Source organism: Fundulus heteroclitus, chromosome 14 (assembly GCF_011125445.2).
Source record: "Fundulus heteroclitus isolate FHET01 chromosome 14, MU-UCD_Fhet_4.1, whole genome shotgun sequence".
In the NCBI taxonomy this organism is placed as follows: Eukaryota; Metazoa; Chordata; class Actinopteri; order Cyprinodontiformes; family Fundulidae; genus Fundulus; species Fundulus heteroclitus.
This window is the reverse complement of record NC_046374.1, coordinates 4,831,577-4,849,073: the sequence shown is the minus strand read 5'-3', so window position 1 is coordinate 4,849,073 and position 17,497 is coordinate 4,831,577. Positions and strand designations below refer to the sequence as shown.

The following is a 17,497-nucleotide window of genomic DNA, read 5'->3' as shown; positions in this document are numbered from 1 at the left end:
ATTCGGGTGTGACAAACACACAGAAAGTTACACACAATTATTAGCATTTAAAAAAAGAAGGACAAAAAAGCAACCAGTCTCATCTAAAGATAGCTCTAAAGAAACACCAAGAGTAGAAGAGAAAAGCAAATACCAGAGTAAACATTAAACAGCCACAGCCACCAGCAGTGCTGAATTAGTAGAACTTTACAACTGCAACATCTACTGCAAATGTGCAGCACAACTCCAATAATTATTCCACCATAAATTGTATTTTACGATTTAGGTTTAAGATAGTGTTTGTCTCTGACTTTATCAAATTCATCACTTGGATTATTTTACCGATAAGGCCAAAATTATTTATACCCGTGGCAGATTTAGGTCTAAAGTAATCTTTGAATTTTCTAATTTATAAGCTTAATTTGACTATGGTGGCTAATAACATAACCTAACACATTGGTGGATCAACTTTTATGTCTTTGGGTCTCATGATACTTTTAATTTCTTGTTAAAAAATACTCAGAAATAGTTTTTTGACCACAATCCAGATATTAATAATCCATAATTAGGTATAACTACTGCACCCACCCATCCCATAAGGTAGTAATATGTATAGAATGTCTTCCTATACATAAAGACCAATTAGCAGTACAGACTGACTTATACCAGTATATTTGAACAAATGTTTAAATCACCCCTCATTTTCTAAACTGATTACCCTCCAGTTCTGATGCTACAACAATTCACCAAAGTAAACATGCAGCTACATTTAGCTTTATTACATTGTGAGTATAGCTCTTAGTTTGTGAGTGCAAAGTATAACCTGTGCAGTCAGGACTCTAACTTGACCCAACATAAGGGAGCAAGGTTATAACGTCCACTAACACAGGCTTCTTCCAGCTAAAAGCATGTTGCTTGATATTTCTGAGGCGCATAGAAGGGAAATCATGTGAGCAGACCATAGAAACCTTCTGGTTTGTTCAGATTCAGACCACTTTCATTTCGATGAAGGCCTCCCCTGCCCTTCCTGCCGTCTCACTAGTTTCGTTTCTTCAATATTGCTGTCTGTTGAACCGTTTCCAAAAGTCTTTTTGGAACTTAAGAGATAACAGACTTACTTCCCTCTCTGTACTGTCAGTATAAAATCCCTGCAGCGGGAATCAAAATGCCTTACAGTAATATCTAAAAATACACATTTTTATTTATTTTCAGATAATTTAGGCTTTGTAGATCTATAGAAAAAAACTGTATGTCTTACATTGTAGTTGTTTTGTAAACAGGTTTTATTAGCAATAGTGGGACATGTGAATATGCTGCTGTACCTTCATGGATTTCTGTTCTGCAAAAAATAGTAGCTCGTCTACTACAGTGATTTTCAATTCCAGGTCTTGGGACCCATTGTCCTACATGCTTCAGATGTGTCTCTGCTTTAGCACACTTGAATCAAATGATTGCATTACTTCCCCAGCAGCCATCAAGGGCTGCAGGGACTTCATGACTCCATAAGACAGGCGTGTGGAGGCAGGGAAACACCTTAATATGTTTATTGTCTTTTGTCTCTATTACTGACAGTCATTAACTTTATGTCACTTTTTTATTTATTTATTTTCAAAGAAGGTATGCCTGACCCTCTGCTGCTGGGTCTACACTGCAAAAACGGAACTAAAAATAAGTAAATATTTTCTTGAAATGAGTGTATTTGTTTTTAATTTGAGACGGTAAACAAGATGATCTGCCATTGGAATAAGATCCTTGAACTTAAAATAGAAATCAAGGACAAATTTCAAGAAAGCACACAATAAAATGTATCTAAGAGCTAAAAAAGTGAATTTTGCATGACATGTCCCCATTAAGCTCGCTGGGTTTCACTATTCATGGCTGGTTTCTTCCACTGATATCATGCTCCCTGTTGCTCTGCCTTGTGTTCTGTTGTTCTGCTCTGGATTCCAATGACATTATGTTCTCCGCTGATCTGCCTGTTCAACATTGTAAGTTCTGTTTGTTTCATTGAAACCCAATCAATACACCGCTCTGCTCTCCTAAACCGAAATATGACAATTTATTAATTATATCTCAATGCATCAGAACTGGAAATACCATTTAAAATATTTTCATAGGCTATGGACAATGCAAATGTTTTTCAACTGTGCCTGGTTTACACTTCCAGGCATAACCGTGGGAAGTTTCATTGAATTAGGAAATAAGTATATTAGATTTAAAATGATATAAGGAGTATCTAATAAGAGATGGGGCTTTTATTTTGAAACACACTGTTTGTGCTTCCCCTGCTGTTGCATGGCCTTGACTCAAGCATGTGCTAATGAAAGGAGGTGCATCACTCTCCTCTGCACATTAGGCTGGTGTGAGATAAAGTGAACAAGGCAGTCGGACCAGACCTGTCACCATGCAGAGGGTAGCTGTGTTGATCCTTGTCGCCTGCTGTGCTTTCACAGGTAAGGGGGGGGTTAGGGTTAATTAGGAGAAAGCAGGTGGAAAGGAGTACAAGTAACATTAGACTATTCTGCAACTTTAAGTGATAGCTGAAATATTGTGTGATTCTTTCCTGTATTGAACTGATTCTCATCGTTGTGTCACAGAGTTTGAGTGTCTGCTGCTGCAAAAAAAAAAAAAAAAAAAAAATGTAGCAGACCTAAGTGCGACTTCCTGGATTATTCAAAGGCCTAAACCTTCCGCAGTCTTTCGTTTAGAGTCACTGCTCCAAGTCACATGACAGCTTTTTGTTACTGCATAAGTTTTCTGCTTTTGCTGTGGCTTAAATTTGGAGTGAAAATAAGCACCAAACAAACACGATCAAAGGGCATTTCTATGTTTGTTTATATAGTTGACAGTTCCAATGTAATAAATAATCCATTTAGGTCAAGCCTTTAAAACAAATGTTGAGTGGTGTGAAGTATTGCCATCTTTGATTTCCTGTTTGAGTTTTTCAGTTTATATTTACTTATCTAACATGCTTATAATCTTCAACTGACTGGCATGAAAATGGTAACATAACAAGCAATGAACGCTTCAGTTGCCACAGATACACTGATATATCTGAACAAGCTAGTGCTTAGAAAAATTGCATGTCAAAAGTTCAACGCATTAAATTGTTGCCAAGGTAAATAAAAACCTAAGGACATAGAGTTTCTTATTTTCATGTTATTTTGCTGCATTTATTTAGTTTTACAGGTTAACACCGGGGCGGGCAAACTCTTTAGATCAGGGTCTATTGTGACCTAAAAATTTGACGTAGGGGCCAAGGCGCATCAGATTGATAGAAAGTGTTTTTTCATACAAAATCTCTCCAATATATGTTAGTTCACATACAAGAAATTCCTTTATTAGTCCACACAATGGGGACATTCACGTGTATTACACGTGAAGGTAAGTGTCACTTACCTTCACTTTTCTTCAAACCTAACCAGAGAACATGTGAGTGATAAACCACATCCTGCTGATCATCATCAATTTCTTCAAGACATGTTATAAACTGACCATGGTGAAGACCTCTCACTCTTAAGAAGTTAACACATGTTACTACTATATAGTTAAGCTGCAATACAGACTTAAATCGCATGACCCTATGGATTGTCCAGTGTAAAAAAAACAAAAAAAAAAACATTTTGCTTTGGATTCTCCTCCTACACCCTGTACTGGGTGTTCTTTTCAATAGCCCAACATTTTTTGCAGTCAGGCCCATCTGCGGGGTCGCTAGCAAGTTTACTGCAAGGTTATTTGAGCCTCTCAATGACTCCCAACACTTTGCCAATTAAGTCATCTCCCCTTGTTTTGCCCTTTAAGGATTCCGTGGCCAAAAACGCCTGTTTTCAAAATGAACACAGGAGTTCAAAATGAAAATTAAAAGCTCAGGGGTGTTCTTTGTTGATACTTTGGTAAAGTGCCAATGAATATAATATAAATGAGTACAAAGTCTTTATACATGGCAAGTCACTGTCATGCATGATAAGCAAATGTTTTCAAATTTGGGACAAAAGATATCTCCCGTCTCAGTCAGGCACTCGCTCAGTAACTCCCCTTCAGAGAAAGACTTGCTGATCTTTGCTAATTTAAATGCCAGCAAATAATTTGCCATAGGGCTTGGCTCTGGGATGGTAGCTTGTGGGAGAAAAGTGTTTAACTGAGCCTGTAAATAACCTGTCAACTTCCCAGCAGTAGTTGTTTGTTCTGCGGTTGACCTGTTGCAAGGATAATTGCCATGCTTGATAAAAATAAAAAAAAGTGACAATGTTGCATTTTTTGAAAACAGCAATGGTTTCTTGGCAAACAAGACAAGCAGGCTTTGATGAGATGCTGGTGAAAACATTGGGTTGTCCATTCCTTGTTCAACTCTTTTTTCTGGTACACTCATCGTTGCAATTTGGATGGCTGACTAGTAGCATTATTCATCCACTCCTCTGGCTTCCACTCGGTGATGAAAGTATGGCTGCCTTTCTGCACCTGTAGTCCCTTCAGACCACACAGTCACAATTCCTACATGGGCAAGTTGGCTTAAGTGTCTTGCCCAGGGATACAAAGACATTATGTGCTCAGGCAGGGATTAAATACAGCAACTCTCCGGTTACAGGGTGAACTTTTACCAATCATTATAATTTCTATGATAATGCAGCATATATAATGGCGTATTTAAACCCGCACACAAGTATTACTGCATGCTCAGATTGGTGGCACAAATATAATGGACACCTGTGCCCAATGTATGTGTATGGCAACTCATGTAGGACAAAAATGAATGTTATCATTCTCCTCGCAACCAATGTAAAGCTTCACTCCATACATGTACCAACCATATAAGGGTAGTGTGTGTAATTTAGCAGTATAAGTGGAACAAAATAGAGGCAAACAACATTAAACAGAAGTAACAGGTAACAAAAGCTTTTATAGAAATGTATGGGAGTAAAAACTATGATTCTACTGTTAAAATGTAGTGGAGTGAAAGTAATATTTAAAAAAAAATGCTGCTCAAGTACAAATTATCAAAAACTGTACTTAAAGTACTCAAGTAAATGGTCTTCATTACTGCCCACCTCTGTTCGTAGGCTGTGGTCTGTCCATGCCTGGAGGGTTGCTTCCCTTCACTGTCTGCTACCAACAGCATCCATCTAGCAAACTCTCTGTGAGACTATTAAAGAATGTTACCTGGGAGCACAAATGTACAACAAAGTTAGAGGAGTAAATGAAACTGATTTTTATGAGGTCATACAATCAGAAATCTATAATGAACATGATGTGTGCCTGGGCCCCTCATGGCCAACCTAGTTTCAACAGTTTGTACATGCTTGCCTCTTCAGAATTTATTTAAAAAATACAATTTTAGCTTTTAGTGGTGGAGAAATAAATATTGAAACTGATTCTTTTTTTCTGTCTTTGTCATTAAAGCACTGTCATTGGCTGAAGAAACAAATAAATCCAAACCAGCTGCTTCTATGAGTTCAGCAAAGGCATTTGGCGCTACCACCTATCCTACAACAATCCACCTGAAGCCCACGACTAAATCCACGACTCCTAAACCTACAACTCCTAAACCCACGACTCCTAAACCCACAACTCCTAAACCCACAACTCCTAAACACACAACTCCTAAACCCACTACTCCTAAACACACAACTCCTAAACACACAACTCCTAAACCCACAACTCCTAAACACACAACTCCTAAACACACAACTCCTAAACCCACAACTCCTAAACACACAACTCCTAAACACACAACTCCTAAACACACAACTAATTCCACGACACATACACCCACGACTCCTAAAACTACAACAGCAGCACCTAAGCCTACTCCAGCTACCAATGTGACTGTGGGAAACTACACTCTGAAGACAGGAAAAGGAGAGACTTGTCTAATGGCTCAGATGGCGCTACAGATCAGACTGACAACACCCAAGGTATGTTCCATCAGCCACTACAAAAGCAAAAATGTCTGAAAGGTCTTGTTTCAGTCTTCAAATCCAGGTAAGGATTTCATATATTTAACTTTTTTCTTTTTCAGGCTAATGGGCGCTTCATTGTCCAACCACAGAAAACTAAGACAAGTGGTACATGCCTGGAAAACAAAGTCAATCTGAACATTTCCTTTGAAGAAGGCTTTATTACCTTCTCCTTCAACAAGGTACTTTGCTTTGCAGCTTACAGTCGTCACATTCTGTCCTGGTCCATTAGACTCTGTTAAAATCTTTCAACTATGATCATATGAGGACAGTTAGGGTAGAATGGGAAAATTTGGGAATGTTAGAGAAACCTAGATATATAAACTAGAATTTAAAGTAGCATTAAGTAATACAGTACTTCTGAGGAAGTCAGTGGGACCAGTTAATGTTGTTGAGAGAGTCAACCTTCACCCTACAGGCACATATTGTTGCTGGACTACCACAATTAGTTAATTTAAACTTTTGACGATGACAAACCAGCTGCTTAACAGGTGCTTTCATACAAACTAAAATTAGAGAAAATGCTTCAAAAAAGGGAAGTACCCTTGGCAAATTGCTTCTAAAAGTATGTGCCATCGAAGCTACACCAAGCCGCTTCACCCAAACTGAGCTCTGGGTTTAATTCAGTGGATTACAGGATCTAGCCCAAATAAAAGTTGACCCGTCCTTGTTCATGTATCATTCAGAGATTAACTACATTACTAATAAGGTTACACATATCATTTCATTACATTACAGTAACAAACATTCAATTATTCAGCCTTTGCTAACATTCCCTGACAGAGGATTTATTCTATATCCTAACTATAGTCAGGTGGGTTTTCCCCTTCCTGAACCCAACCAATAAACTTAGTACATTTCCAAACAGATAAGAAACAACATGAGTATTATACTTGGTGAAGCCATTGTGTTTGATGCTAAGAACAAAAAGAGAAGAAAAACAAGGTTTAAGATTTTGTTTCAGTCCTGGTGTGGTTAAGATAAACTGAGAAAGAAAGATGAGCCACATTGTCCTGATCCTGAAGCCTAAACTCCAGCCATCTACATATATAATAATAATGCTTTCACGTACCATGGAACCATAACTTCAGTGAAAACTTCATGTTCCAAAAGAATAGAACTGAATCAAGCTGTTGAAATCACAAACTCATGAGGGAAATCTTTCCTGCAGTAACAGGCCAGCAATGATGAGGAAGTAAACTTGACTTCTCTCAACACATGAACTATTTCCTTTTGCCAGCTGATCTTATCATGAACTTAAATTATTGAAGGTTTCACCAGTGCATTGAATTTAGCTGAGTTGCTTTTGTTTGGAAAGATTTTGTGAAGCATATTGGAACCACTGAGAACTATTGTTTGATTAAAAACATGCCCCTCACCTATTAAACTAAAGATTATCTGTTAAGCAAGATACATGCAACATCACCTTTATGAGTCTGGTTTTGCAACAACACCCAGCGATGAGGGTAAATTAAACAAGTCCAGACATCTTCAATCATCCTTAACCCAACCTAGTAATGCATCAAATAACGCAACACAGATAAGCGGGATTTTATTTCCCCAAAATCCAGACACTGAACCGCTTTGATTGCATGACAGCAACAATTTAGGATTTATTTATTTCTTTTTAAGAAAACAGAGAACTGCTTTAAGGTGACACCCGGAGAAAGGACTGTAGAATACCAGAATCTAAGTACTCTTAGTGAAAATTTTGTTTTAAAGATACAATTTAACTTGCGTATCATCACTTGACAATGGACTGTTTCTGCTTTCAAGAAACCTTCCTACCTTTTAAAAATGTTACCCACAAGACTGGCTAACAGATATTATCCAAGAGCCATCAACACACTAAATTCCTCAGGAACACTTTGATATTTGTACAATAACATAACAAGAACATGTGCAATAACATGCCACTGTGAACATATTAATGACTTAAGATTGCGCAGAACAGAAATGCTTTGCATAACCTTTTTCCCCTTGTTGTGTATTAATGCGCGTTGTGTGAGCATATTACAGTTTTTATTGCTTTGACCTGTTTGAAGAAACTGGCAACCTCTCAGTCTTCCTCATCACCATCTCAGCAGAGCAAAAGACACCTCGTGCAAATGAGTTAACCCATTCTCATTGGTTTGACACATTTTCCCCACCCTTTTGCAAAACAGTTAACGCAGATGTCATTCAAGCAGTCCAAACTCCATTGCTTTAGCTGTGGTAGACAAACATAAACCATTCGTTCCCAGCTCTTAGAAACTTCTTGATCGGTATGAAATCACTGAAGCGCCTGTTTGACACTTCTTCCACACAAGGGAAAATATTGATTATTCATTATTTTTTTCAGATTGTAGCTACAAATGAAATATTCCAACAGAAGATACTAGAGCTGTCTGTCTCTTCTAGTCTCTTCTCTCTTGACGAATAGGCCACATGGCCTCATCTATGTCACACTCAATATTTTCACTTGCGAAGCACATAGGGAAAAATCTTCTTGCATGCCTGATCCATCTTTGACATGCCTCTGCATCTATATCTTGGGCAGCAGCAGTCATTGCATTGAGCAAGGGCATCTGCTCATAGGGGCAGTGATCATATACTTTCCATCTCCATGCACTGAAGAATTCCTCTATAGGAATAGATACTGATATATCTGAATATACTGTATAGCAGCAATACCTGCTGTCCCGTCGAAAAACTCTTACAATGGATGCAACCGTGTTTCTATTGAGAAAAGTTTGGACTCTTTGTCCAGCCCCTCTAAGAGAAAGGCCGTGATTTACCACATGATCAGTCATAGTTGCCTGAATTTCATCTGTAACTTGAGCCCTTCCAGCTACACCTCCACCTCACACACTGATTCCTCTTCCTCGGACTCCTCCACTGAGCAATATACCTCTTACTCTGACTCTCATCTGCCTTAGACCATCCATGCTTGTAAAGAACAACACACAGCATGGCACCTTTTAAGGCCTGCAGACTGATTGCAAATTTAAAAGTTGTGGTAAGAAGTGTCAAACAGGTGCTTCAGTGATTTTATATCAGTTTCTTGTGAAGAACTGGGAACGAATGGTCTCTGTTTGGCTACCACAGCTAAAGCAATGGAGTTTGGACCGCTTGAAAGACATCTGTGTTAACTGTTTTGCAAAAGGGTGGGGAAAATGTGTCAAACCAATGAGAATGGGTTAACTCATTTGCAAGAAGTGTCTTTTGCTCTGCTGAGATGGTGATGCTGAAAACTGAGAGGTTGCAAGTTTCTTCAAACAGGTCAAAGCAATCAATAAAAACTGTAATCTAATTGACACATCCACAGTTTTGCAATTGTTGATAGATATTAAATAGCAAAGACCATGTTTAAATCCAACAAACCCAGAAATAGAAAAAAAGCCTCCATTTTCTGATGCAAACTTTACTGACAAACTCCTCAGGTTTTTCTGCAGGAGGGGAGTGCTGTGACTCTGACTAATATAAATGCTACATAAACCATGATGTACATGGCTATCATTCATATTGATAATGTCCCTTAGTATTCTAACTAAATTTTAGTGAGGTCTGTTAAAGTGAATAACAAGTTGTCATATTCTCTTTTGTTTCCCCAGAGTGTTGAAAACAACACAGTCTATGTTAATGCTGTATCTTTCCAACTGTACTACCCATTAACTCAGACAGGTGAGTTTAAGTCCTGCCCTCAAGCTACTTAGACTTTGGACTCTTCGTATTTGGTCACTGCAAATGTAACAGGATAAAAAAATCTTTTTGCTTTTCTTCCTTGTTTGTGTTGGCCTCTCAAGTTAAATTTAGGCACACCCTGTTACGTATCTTGCAAGCATGCAATGTCTGTAATCATCAATGCTTTTCTGTCCATATAGTCCAACAAGTTAGCAATGAAATGTGATCTCATCTCATCACGACTTTCCTTTCTGAGCAATGATGTTATCTCTGAGCAGCACCTGAGCTTCCCCTTGTCACACTGTTACAGGATCTCAAATGTACAAGGTCACCAACGGGTCGGTGCATCTGTTTGCTGCAAAGATTGGACACTCCTACTCCTGCAGGAACGAATCTGTCAACATGGGACAGGGACTGTTCTTAGATATCAGTAAGGACAGAATGCAAGCCTTCAATATCACCAAGGATACCTTTGGATATTGTAAGTATTCCTGACAGAAAGTAATAGAAAATACACTTTCCTCCAAACCCAAGCAATGCGATTTATGGGAGACACTTCTCTCCATTTGAATACATATTAGCAATGTTGAACAATAATTTACTGCTGATTTCTGAAAACAGAACCATGTTGAACCATGTTGAATATGGCACCAATATCTGAAAGTATATAAAAGTGAAGCCTCCAAAAATTGAAGTACAAATTGAAGTTACTAATCAGTGTTCACCAAGTACACGCATGCCATGAATATTATTATTAAATAATCTGCATTAAATTGTCCATACATTTGCATAATTAACTGATCAGAGGTAAGTAAGACAGACTGCTTTGTTTCTTGCAATGCTTTAAGGAGGCATTGCTTGCTCTGAGGGTATGCTTGTACGGAGGTCCTTGTGAACTGCAATGCTGCAGCTCAAGAAAATCAGGCTCAACAGGAAGCTAAATGCACCAGGAATGAAGAATGGCTGCTGTGTTTAAGGCTTGTACTTTTTGTTTATCCATAACAACATGTGTTCAACTTCAGCTTAGATGTGCACACATGGAGGTAAAGAGTACTTTTTTTAAAGGATAGTTTTGTTAGTTTTTCTGAAAAATATCAGCAGTCTTTATTTTATCTGCAGAAAGTAATTTTAGGAAGATCTCCCCTGACCCTGTGATGATGGGTCAAAACCAAAACCAACCTTCAAATGCCACAGCACTTCATGTGTACGTTACGTGGTGATGTGGGCTACACTCTACTGATTTCTACTGTTCTCCAGTTTTGCATTGCATTACATTGAAATGACTGTTGTCATTTCAGCTTTTAACTTTTTGTTCTCAGTCTTTTTTTTCTTCATAGTAGGTACACCTGGTCTGGCGTTCTGTTAGCTGTGACATCATCCAGAGAAGACAGATCACCCGCAATTACCATCTAATGTAGAACAGATTACTGGATCAATGTGTGGTTCTGTGCTTTTTGTCTCTCTTGTTGTGTCTCTGTTCTGTCTTCTGTAACCCCAGTCGGTCGAGGCAGATGACCGTTCATACTGAGCCCGGTTCTGCTGGAGGTTTTTCCTTCCTGTTAATAGGGAGTTTTTCTTTCTACTGTCGCTTCATGCTTGCTCAGTATGAGGGATTGCTGCAAAGCCATGGACAATGCAGACGACTCTCCCTGTAGCTCTACGCTTCTTCAGGAGTGAATGCTGCTTGTCGGGACTTTGATGCAATCAACTGGGTTCCCTTATATAGGACATTTTTGACCAATCTGTATAATCTGATTGAATTTGACTTTGTAAAGTGCCTTGAGATGACATATTTCATGAATTGACACTATATTAATAAAATTGAAAAATTGAATAGAGTGGCTCAGGTTACCCTGAGCTATCTCTGTAGTTATGCTGCTATAGGCTTAGGCTGCTGGAGGACAGTCTATTTTTCGCACTCTGCTGAGTTCTCCTACTGTTCTCCAATGTGCATTGTTTGTTGTTTTTTCAACATTTAACTTTATGTTCTCCATCCTTTTTTTCTTTATAGTAGGTGCACCTGTTCTGGCATTCAGTTAGCTGTGATATCATCCAGGGGAAACAGATCATCATTACCATATAGCATAGAAAGAATTCCTGGATCAATGTGTTTCTGTGCTTTTGTGTCTCTGCTCTGTCTTCTGTAACCCCAGTCGGTCAAGGCAGATGACCGTTCACACTGAGCCTGGTTCTGCTGGAGGTTTTCTCCCTGTTAAAAGGGAGTTTTCCTCTCCACTGTCACTTCATGCATGCTCAGTATGAGGGATTGCTGCAAAGCCATCGACAATGCAGACGACTGTCCACTGTAGCTCTACTCCCTTTCATGAGAAGTGAATGCTGCTTGTCAAGATTTATACTAGGTTTCCTTAGATAGGAAACTTTTTGACCAATCTGTATGATTTGATTTAATTTGACTTTGTAAAGCGCGTTTAGGTGACATGTGTTATGAATTGGCGCTTTATAAATAAAATTTAATGTAATTGAATTTAATGTTATCAGCTGGATTTTTCTCTCCATGGCTTTTCATTTCACATTTCCTCTGGCCTGTTATGCCTAAAACATTCAGTATTCTTTACAGGTCATTGTTGTCCCTAACCAATATCCCCAGAACCTTTATGTCAGTAACCAACCAATGCAACTGTGACAGCAGTAGCAAATATGATTTGAATGAAATGACAATATTTTTTAGTTTATAGTTATGTTAACAAACTTTAGCCTTGGCCCCAGGTAGGAAAGCTGGTTACATTTTGCTGAAACTCTTGAAGTGATGACAAATGCAGGTGGGCTAGTGATTGTTCATCCCCTCTCCAGAGAACTTGTCTTATTTGAATACTGGGGTGCCAAAGATCTTCTGGCTTCATGCTAAAAGGTCATTTTTTTTAACTTTGCATATTACATAAAATCCCCCAACGGATTACGGGAGGATAAATTTATCCCTTAAATGGGACAATCAATTAGATTTTAAGTAGACTTTTTATGGTAACTCCTGAAGTAAATTGCTGTGTTAAAGCATTTAATGGCAATCACTGAGTTTTTGTGCCTTGTGTGTGTCATCCAGCTGACCCCTGTCCAGCAGACCAGCCTGATTACCGTGTCGCCATTGCAGTGGGAGTGACTCTGCTGGTACTCATTGTCATTGTTGTGATTGTGTACCTGCTGAGCCGGAGAAAAAGGACAGCTGGCTACCAGTCACTCTGAGGCGGGATCGTCCATGGTTCTAAAAGGAGTGACCCTCTGTACCCGGGTGCCTGTGATCTTGAGTAAAAACGCACTTCCCCTGAGGCACCTGCTGCCACCTTTTACTCACCCTATTTGTTGCATGCATTGCTATTAATAATTGTTTGAGTCAGGCGCCTATATTACAACTTTAAACATAGTTAAAAAAATTTACTCACAAGTTTGACCCCAAACTTCATCAAAATGATACAATAAACACCAATTTCTGGAACACTAAATTCTCTTTAAACTGACACTTTCACAAATCAGCTGACTAAGATGTCCTAATGAAAATCTCTCATCATCGTTGCACGCTTATGTTAAGAAAAAGACATCATAATTAGTTCACTAGCACATTTCTCTCCGCGTCCCTAGCATTATACTGCCACGGTTTAGTGAGAAAATTACAGTTAAGATTTTAACTGTTATTCTTTGAAATTTACAAACCGACTTGATCAAAATTATTGATAGATTTAACTGTCTCCTAAATTCCTTGATTTTTTAAAAAAAGTCTTTTCCTATTTGTAATCAACTGGTATTCAGGAGATTTGTAGGGTATATATCACATGTGTGAAAAATAATTAACACAAGGGACAACTGAAAGGGATTATTTTATTATTAATTGCACTGATTGCTATTTAATTGTCTTCCTTGGACTACATGTTCTACTTTCAGTTAAAATCAGTGGCTAATCTTAGAGCATACACTGCTGGATTATCTTATATGTTTCTTTTAAAATCAAAATATATAAAAATTAAGGAATGTGTACTTCTGGGGATGTCCCGAAGTTAGTGATTGAGACCAAACTCAGATATTACATGTTGTAATATCATCATGATTCCAGGCGTTCTAACGGTTCTGATTCCAGTACTTGCTGCACAAAGATCCAACAGTTTTCAACAACTTTTATTTGAGAACACAAAAATTTATGTCCTGGAACATCCCCATGCTGAGCTTAGAAATTCTTTCTCGGTAACGTCGGCTGCTGTTACACCTGCATCAAAGCAGGTGCAAGTGTGGGACAGTTGAACAAAGCCTGAGCCAGTTTGGATCTAATCAAACACTTTAATGCAGTCAGGAATGTAACCCAGTTATACAAAACATGATTTTGTACAAAGCCAGTTTTAGATTAATCTTTTTTTTTTTTCCTTTTTTGTATTTCCTAAGTGTGGTTCACTGGTTTAACGGTGCAGTTATTAAGATTTTATAAACGCAATTTAATTAACTGGACTTAATGTGCATATATATGGCTCACATTCATTTTTATATCAAGAGCAAAAGTTTCATACATATAGGATTTTCCTTAGGTTGTGTGTTCACTCCAAAATGGAATTTAAAACTTGACTTGCTTTAGTTTTTAGATAAAGATACAGTTAAGTTGTGCTCTAGAGATAGATGTTTTTCCCACAGAGACACTGTGGTTTGCACTAAATTAATGATTGCAACAAGAAAGATTACACAGTAGAAAATCCATTCCTAAGGAGTGAAGTGGCATGCTATCATCATCAACTGATGTATCAGTGGGCTTTCTGCTTTTATTAGATCAAACGAAGAAAATTCTATATGCAATTACAAAAAAACAACAACAACTACCAACAGTCTAAAGGGAATGTATTGCAAGGGATGTTCAGTTGTCATTTAAAAAGGGAAAACCAAACAAACAAAAAAAAGAGAACTGAATAAGAGATATTCGAAATTGCTGGTGAAACGTTTCCTACCTTAATCCAGATGAATTAGGGTACTCTGGTGGGATACAGAACAGCATCTTCTATTGAACACAGAAATTGCTTAAGTGGATCTCCTAAAATGTCTGATGAGGCGAAACCATGCTGCATTATCAGATACACTGAGGGAATTGTAATTGTTTTAAATAGAATACAAACCTTGCAACTGTGGTGGGGAATTTTAAAGTATTATACAGTGAATATGTTCTCGTAAAATTCTTGATGTTACACTGTTCATGCCTCCAGGTCCTGAGGTTGTTGCACTGCTGTGCATTTATGTGTATGGATGCCCACCAGATTTACAGTGTGATGTAAAATATGGCAGTACACAAAAGAGGGACATATTTTTATTGATCATTTATTTGCTGCATATGAACTGTTTTGTCAGTTGCTGTCTTCCCTTGCTAATAAAAATCTATTTCCAATGGGTTTGTGTTTATTGTGGGACATTTAGATAGAAAATGCTATGTGTTGTGAATCACAAAAGCCTAAATAAATCCCTAAATATTTTTGTAATAATGTGGAAATTAGAGTTCGTTGATTACTTAATATTCATAAACAGAAGTTTTAGTATGCAAACATTTATTAATAATAGATTTTCCAAGAAATAGTCAGATCTTCAGTTGGCAAACATATCCAATCATCTTATTAAAGGGTTTTTGGTAACTTTAATGTCGACTCTTTCCCGATCTGAGAAACAGGTGTACATTTTCAGCAAAACATTGCAGACTAAGCCGTATTGTTAAAGTATGAGGTCTAATGAGAAGTCTGAAATAGGTGTACAGTGCAAGGTTAAACCAACAAAAGACCTTGTTGCCAGGGATGCATTGCATTGTGGGATGCAGTAGCAGTCACCATGATACGTGTTGTCCAAATAGTGCGGTCAGTAGGGAAAGAGGTAGGAAAAAGAGCCTGTATGCTTCCTCTCACAGCCAATTCAGCATAGGAAACTCACAATGTCCCTTACTAGTGTAGTGGATATTATTAATTATCAATTAAGGGAGAACAAAACTCGTGAAAACAAAAGATGCATCTTTGTTTGTAAGTTATTTAATTCAAAGGCATGAGTGTTTGAATGTCTCTGTCTCCCAACACAGTCAGGAAACAGAGCGAGAGGAAAAGGGCACACTAAACTTTTTTACATTCCTTTGTTAACATAGAAATAGGGGTGGGTATTGCCAAAGAAGTTATGATTCGATTCGAATCACGATTCATATGCCACGATGCGATTCAATCACAATGCATCACGATATTTTCACTCAATACTGTTAGAAAAAAATACAGCCATTACCAGTGGTTGACTGGCTGTGTATGATCTGGATAGTGTCTTCAACTGATACATAACTGAAAGAAACTGAATTCATACATGGCTGTATTTATTGAAACGACTTTTGGAGGTATTGCCATGAAAACAAATATTATTTGTTTTTATACGCAATACCAAGGCAACAAACTATTACTGGAGTGGACACTGAAAAAAAGTGCTTAGGATTTATAAAACTTAAAATAACAAAATAAGGATAATCAGTGCCGTTTACATGGCCTCAGTGGTCCTTTAAACCAATGACATGAAAACATTCAAATGTTTGCGCCTGTAGATGTTGGGGCTAGCCTGCAATCAAATGTTGTTTGTTAAATCAGTGCTTGCGGCGCTGGCGGCTCTTATTTTTCTGTAAGGCGCCTTTGCATGTGTGCCTTTAAGTTTGTTGTGTTTCCACAGTATTTCATTACGATGTAACAGTGTTTGCAAATTGCGTGCGTTATATCAATTCAATTTTGTACCTTCTTTGTTTTTAAAGCCAAAATGCGTCCAAACATCTGACTAAAATGTGATGGAGCCGGGCGAATTTTCTCAGTCTCCTCCACGTTTTGTTTACGAATGACTCGGCGCAGTATACCGCGGCCGGAAATGCTTGTGACACAAGGCAGCGGGACACAAGGCAACCATTAACACTGACCTACTGAGGGGAGGCCAGATTCTCACTGTCCATAGCATGGCTCACTTAGCTGCCCTGTGATGCACTCTCCAGCCTTACACCTCCTGCATCATGACGAGTGTGTACCTGATCCTCATGTCTGCGCACTCATGTTCAAGTGCATGTAGGCGCTTCACACGAAAGAGGAAAAGTGGAGGTAAATGACGACAGCTGTGATGTTTACCTGGCTCCAAGAGGCTCAAAGAGGACCTGAACTGCAGCAGAGTTGAATCATAAGTGAACAGTCTGTCACTATACAACAAAGGTCAGACTCAGCTGGCATTAGTAGGTTCAACAGGGAACCTCTTGTTGCACAAACGCCTCGGTCAGATCAGGGGTGGTGCTAGCCATTTGGGGGCCCTGAACACAAATGCTGTGCGGTCCTTTTTCAACTACTCAGTTACATATTTGGCTCATGGAGGGGAGACTGGAGAGATGTCAATTTTTTTTCTTGAGCAAATATTTTCATATTACTAATATATAATAACATGCTCCAAACATTTGTATTTTAAATATGTTTTTATTATAATATTACTATTATGATTATTACTACTATGTTGGAGCAAAGCCTTCAGGAGGAGATGATAATGTCAGCACCAGCAGAAGCATTAGAAGTTGCACATATCTTAATTGCATTTTCTTAATAAAAAAGCAAAAAAACAAACAAAAAAAACCTGGTGTTTCTTAAAGAATCTATTAAAAAACAAAAACTGTTGAGAAACTCTTATTTCTAAATAAAATCTCCCGTTTTGGACATCATTGTCGCATTGTTGCACAAACATATCCAAGTTCCAGAAGCACTTTAACTGTTTGTCTGTTTAAACCCATGCTATTTCACTAAAGTGACAGAAAAACATACACAGCCAGATGTTAGAGACATCAATGTGCCTGTTGTGGAAAATGTCATTGATGTAACTCTGATCATATCTAATCTGGATGTCCCTGCATAGCTTTCTCGTGTGACAGAAGCTCACATGCTTACAGA

At 38.2% G+C, this 17,497-nt stretch overlaps 1 protein-coding gene across 1 annotated transcript; it reads left to right on the top strand.

Annotated features, from left to right (window-relative positions):
* Positions 1-2,309: 2,309 nt before the first annotated feature.
* Positions 2,310-14,961, top strand: LOC110366733 (macrosialin). The gene is made up of 6 exons (XM_036146112.1): positions 2,310-2,432; positions 5,377-5,891; positions 5,996-6,115; positions 9,527-9,596; positions 9,907-10,077; positions 12,655-14,961. Exons 1-6 carry the CDS (start codon positions 2,384-2,386, stop codon positions 12,792-12,794), a joined length of 1,065 nt encoding a protein of 354 aa, XP_036002005.1. The 5' UTR covers positions 2,310-2,383; the 3' UTR covers positions 12,795-14,961.
* The last annotated feature ends 2,536 nt before the right edge of the window (positions 14,962-17,497 follow it).

What these genes read in the sequence shown, in the direction of transcription:
- LOC110366733 (XM_036146112.1), top strand. Translation starts at nt 2,384, where the DNA reads ATGCAGAGGGTAGCTGTGTTGATCCTTGTCGCCTGCTGTGCTTTCACA. An exon ending in TCAGACTGACAACACCCAAG is followed by an intron (nt 5,892 to 5,995) that starts GTATGTTCCATC and finishes TTTCTTTTTCAG; the next exon opens with GCTAATGGGCGCTTCATTGT. An exon ending in CAAGGATACCTTTGGATATT is followed by an intron (nt 10,078 to 12,654) that starts GTAAGTATTCCT and finishes TGTGTCATCCAG; the next exon opens with CTGACCCCTGTCCAGCAGAC.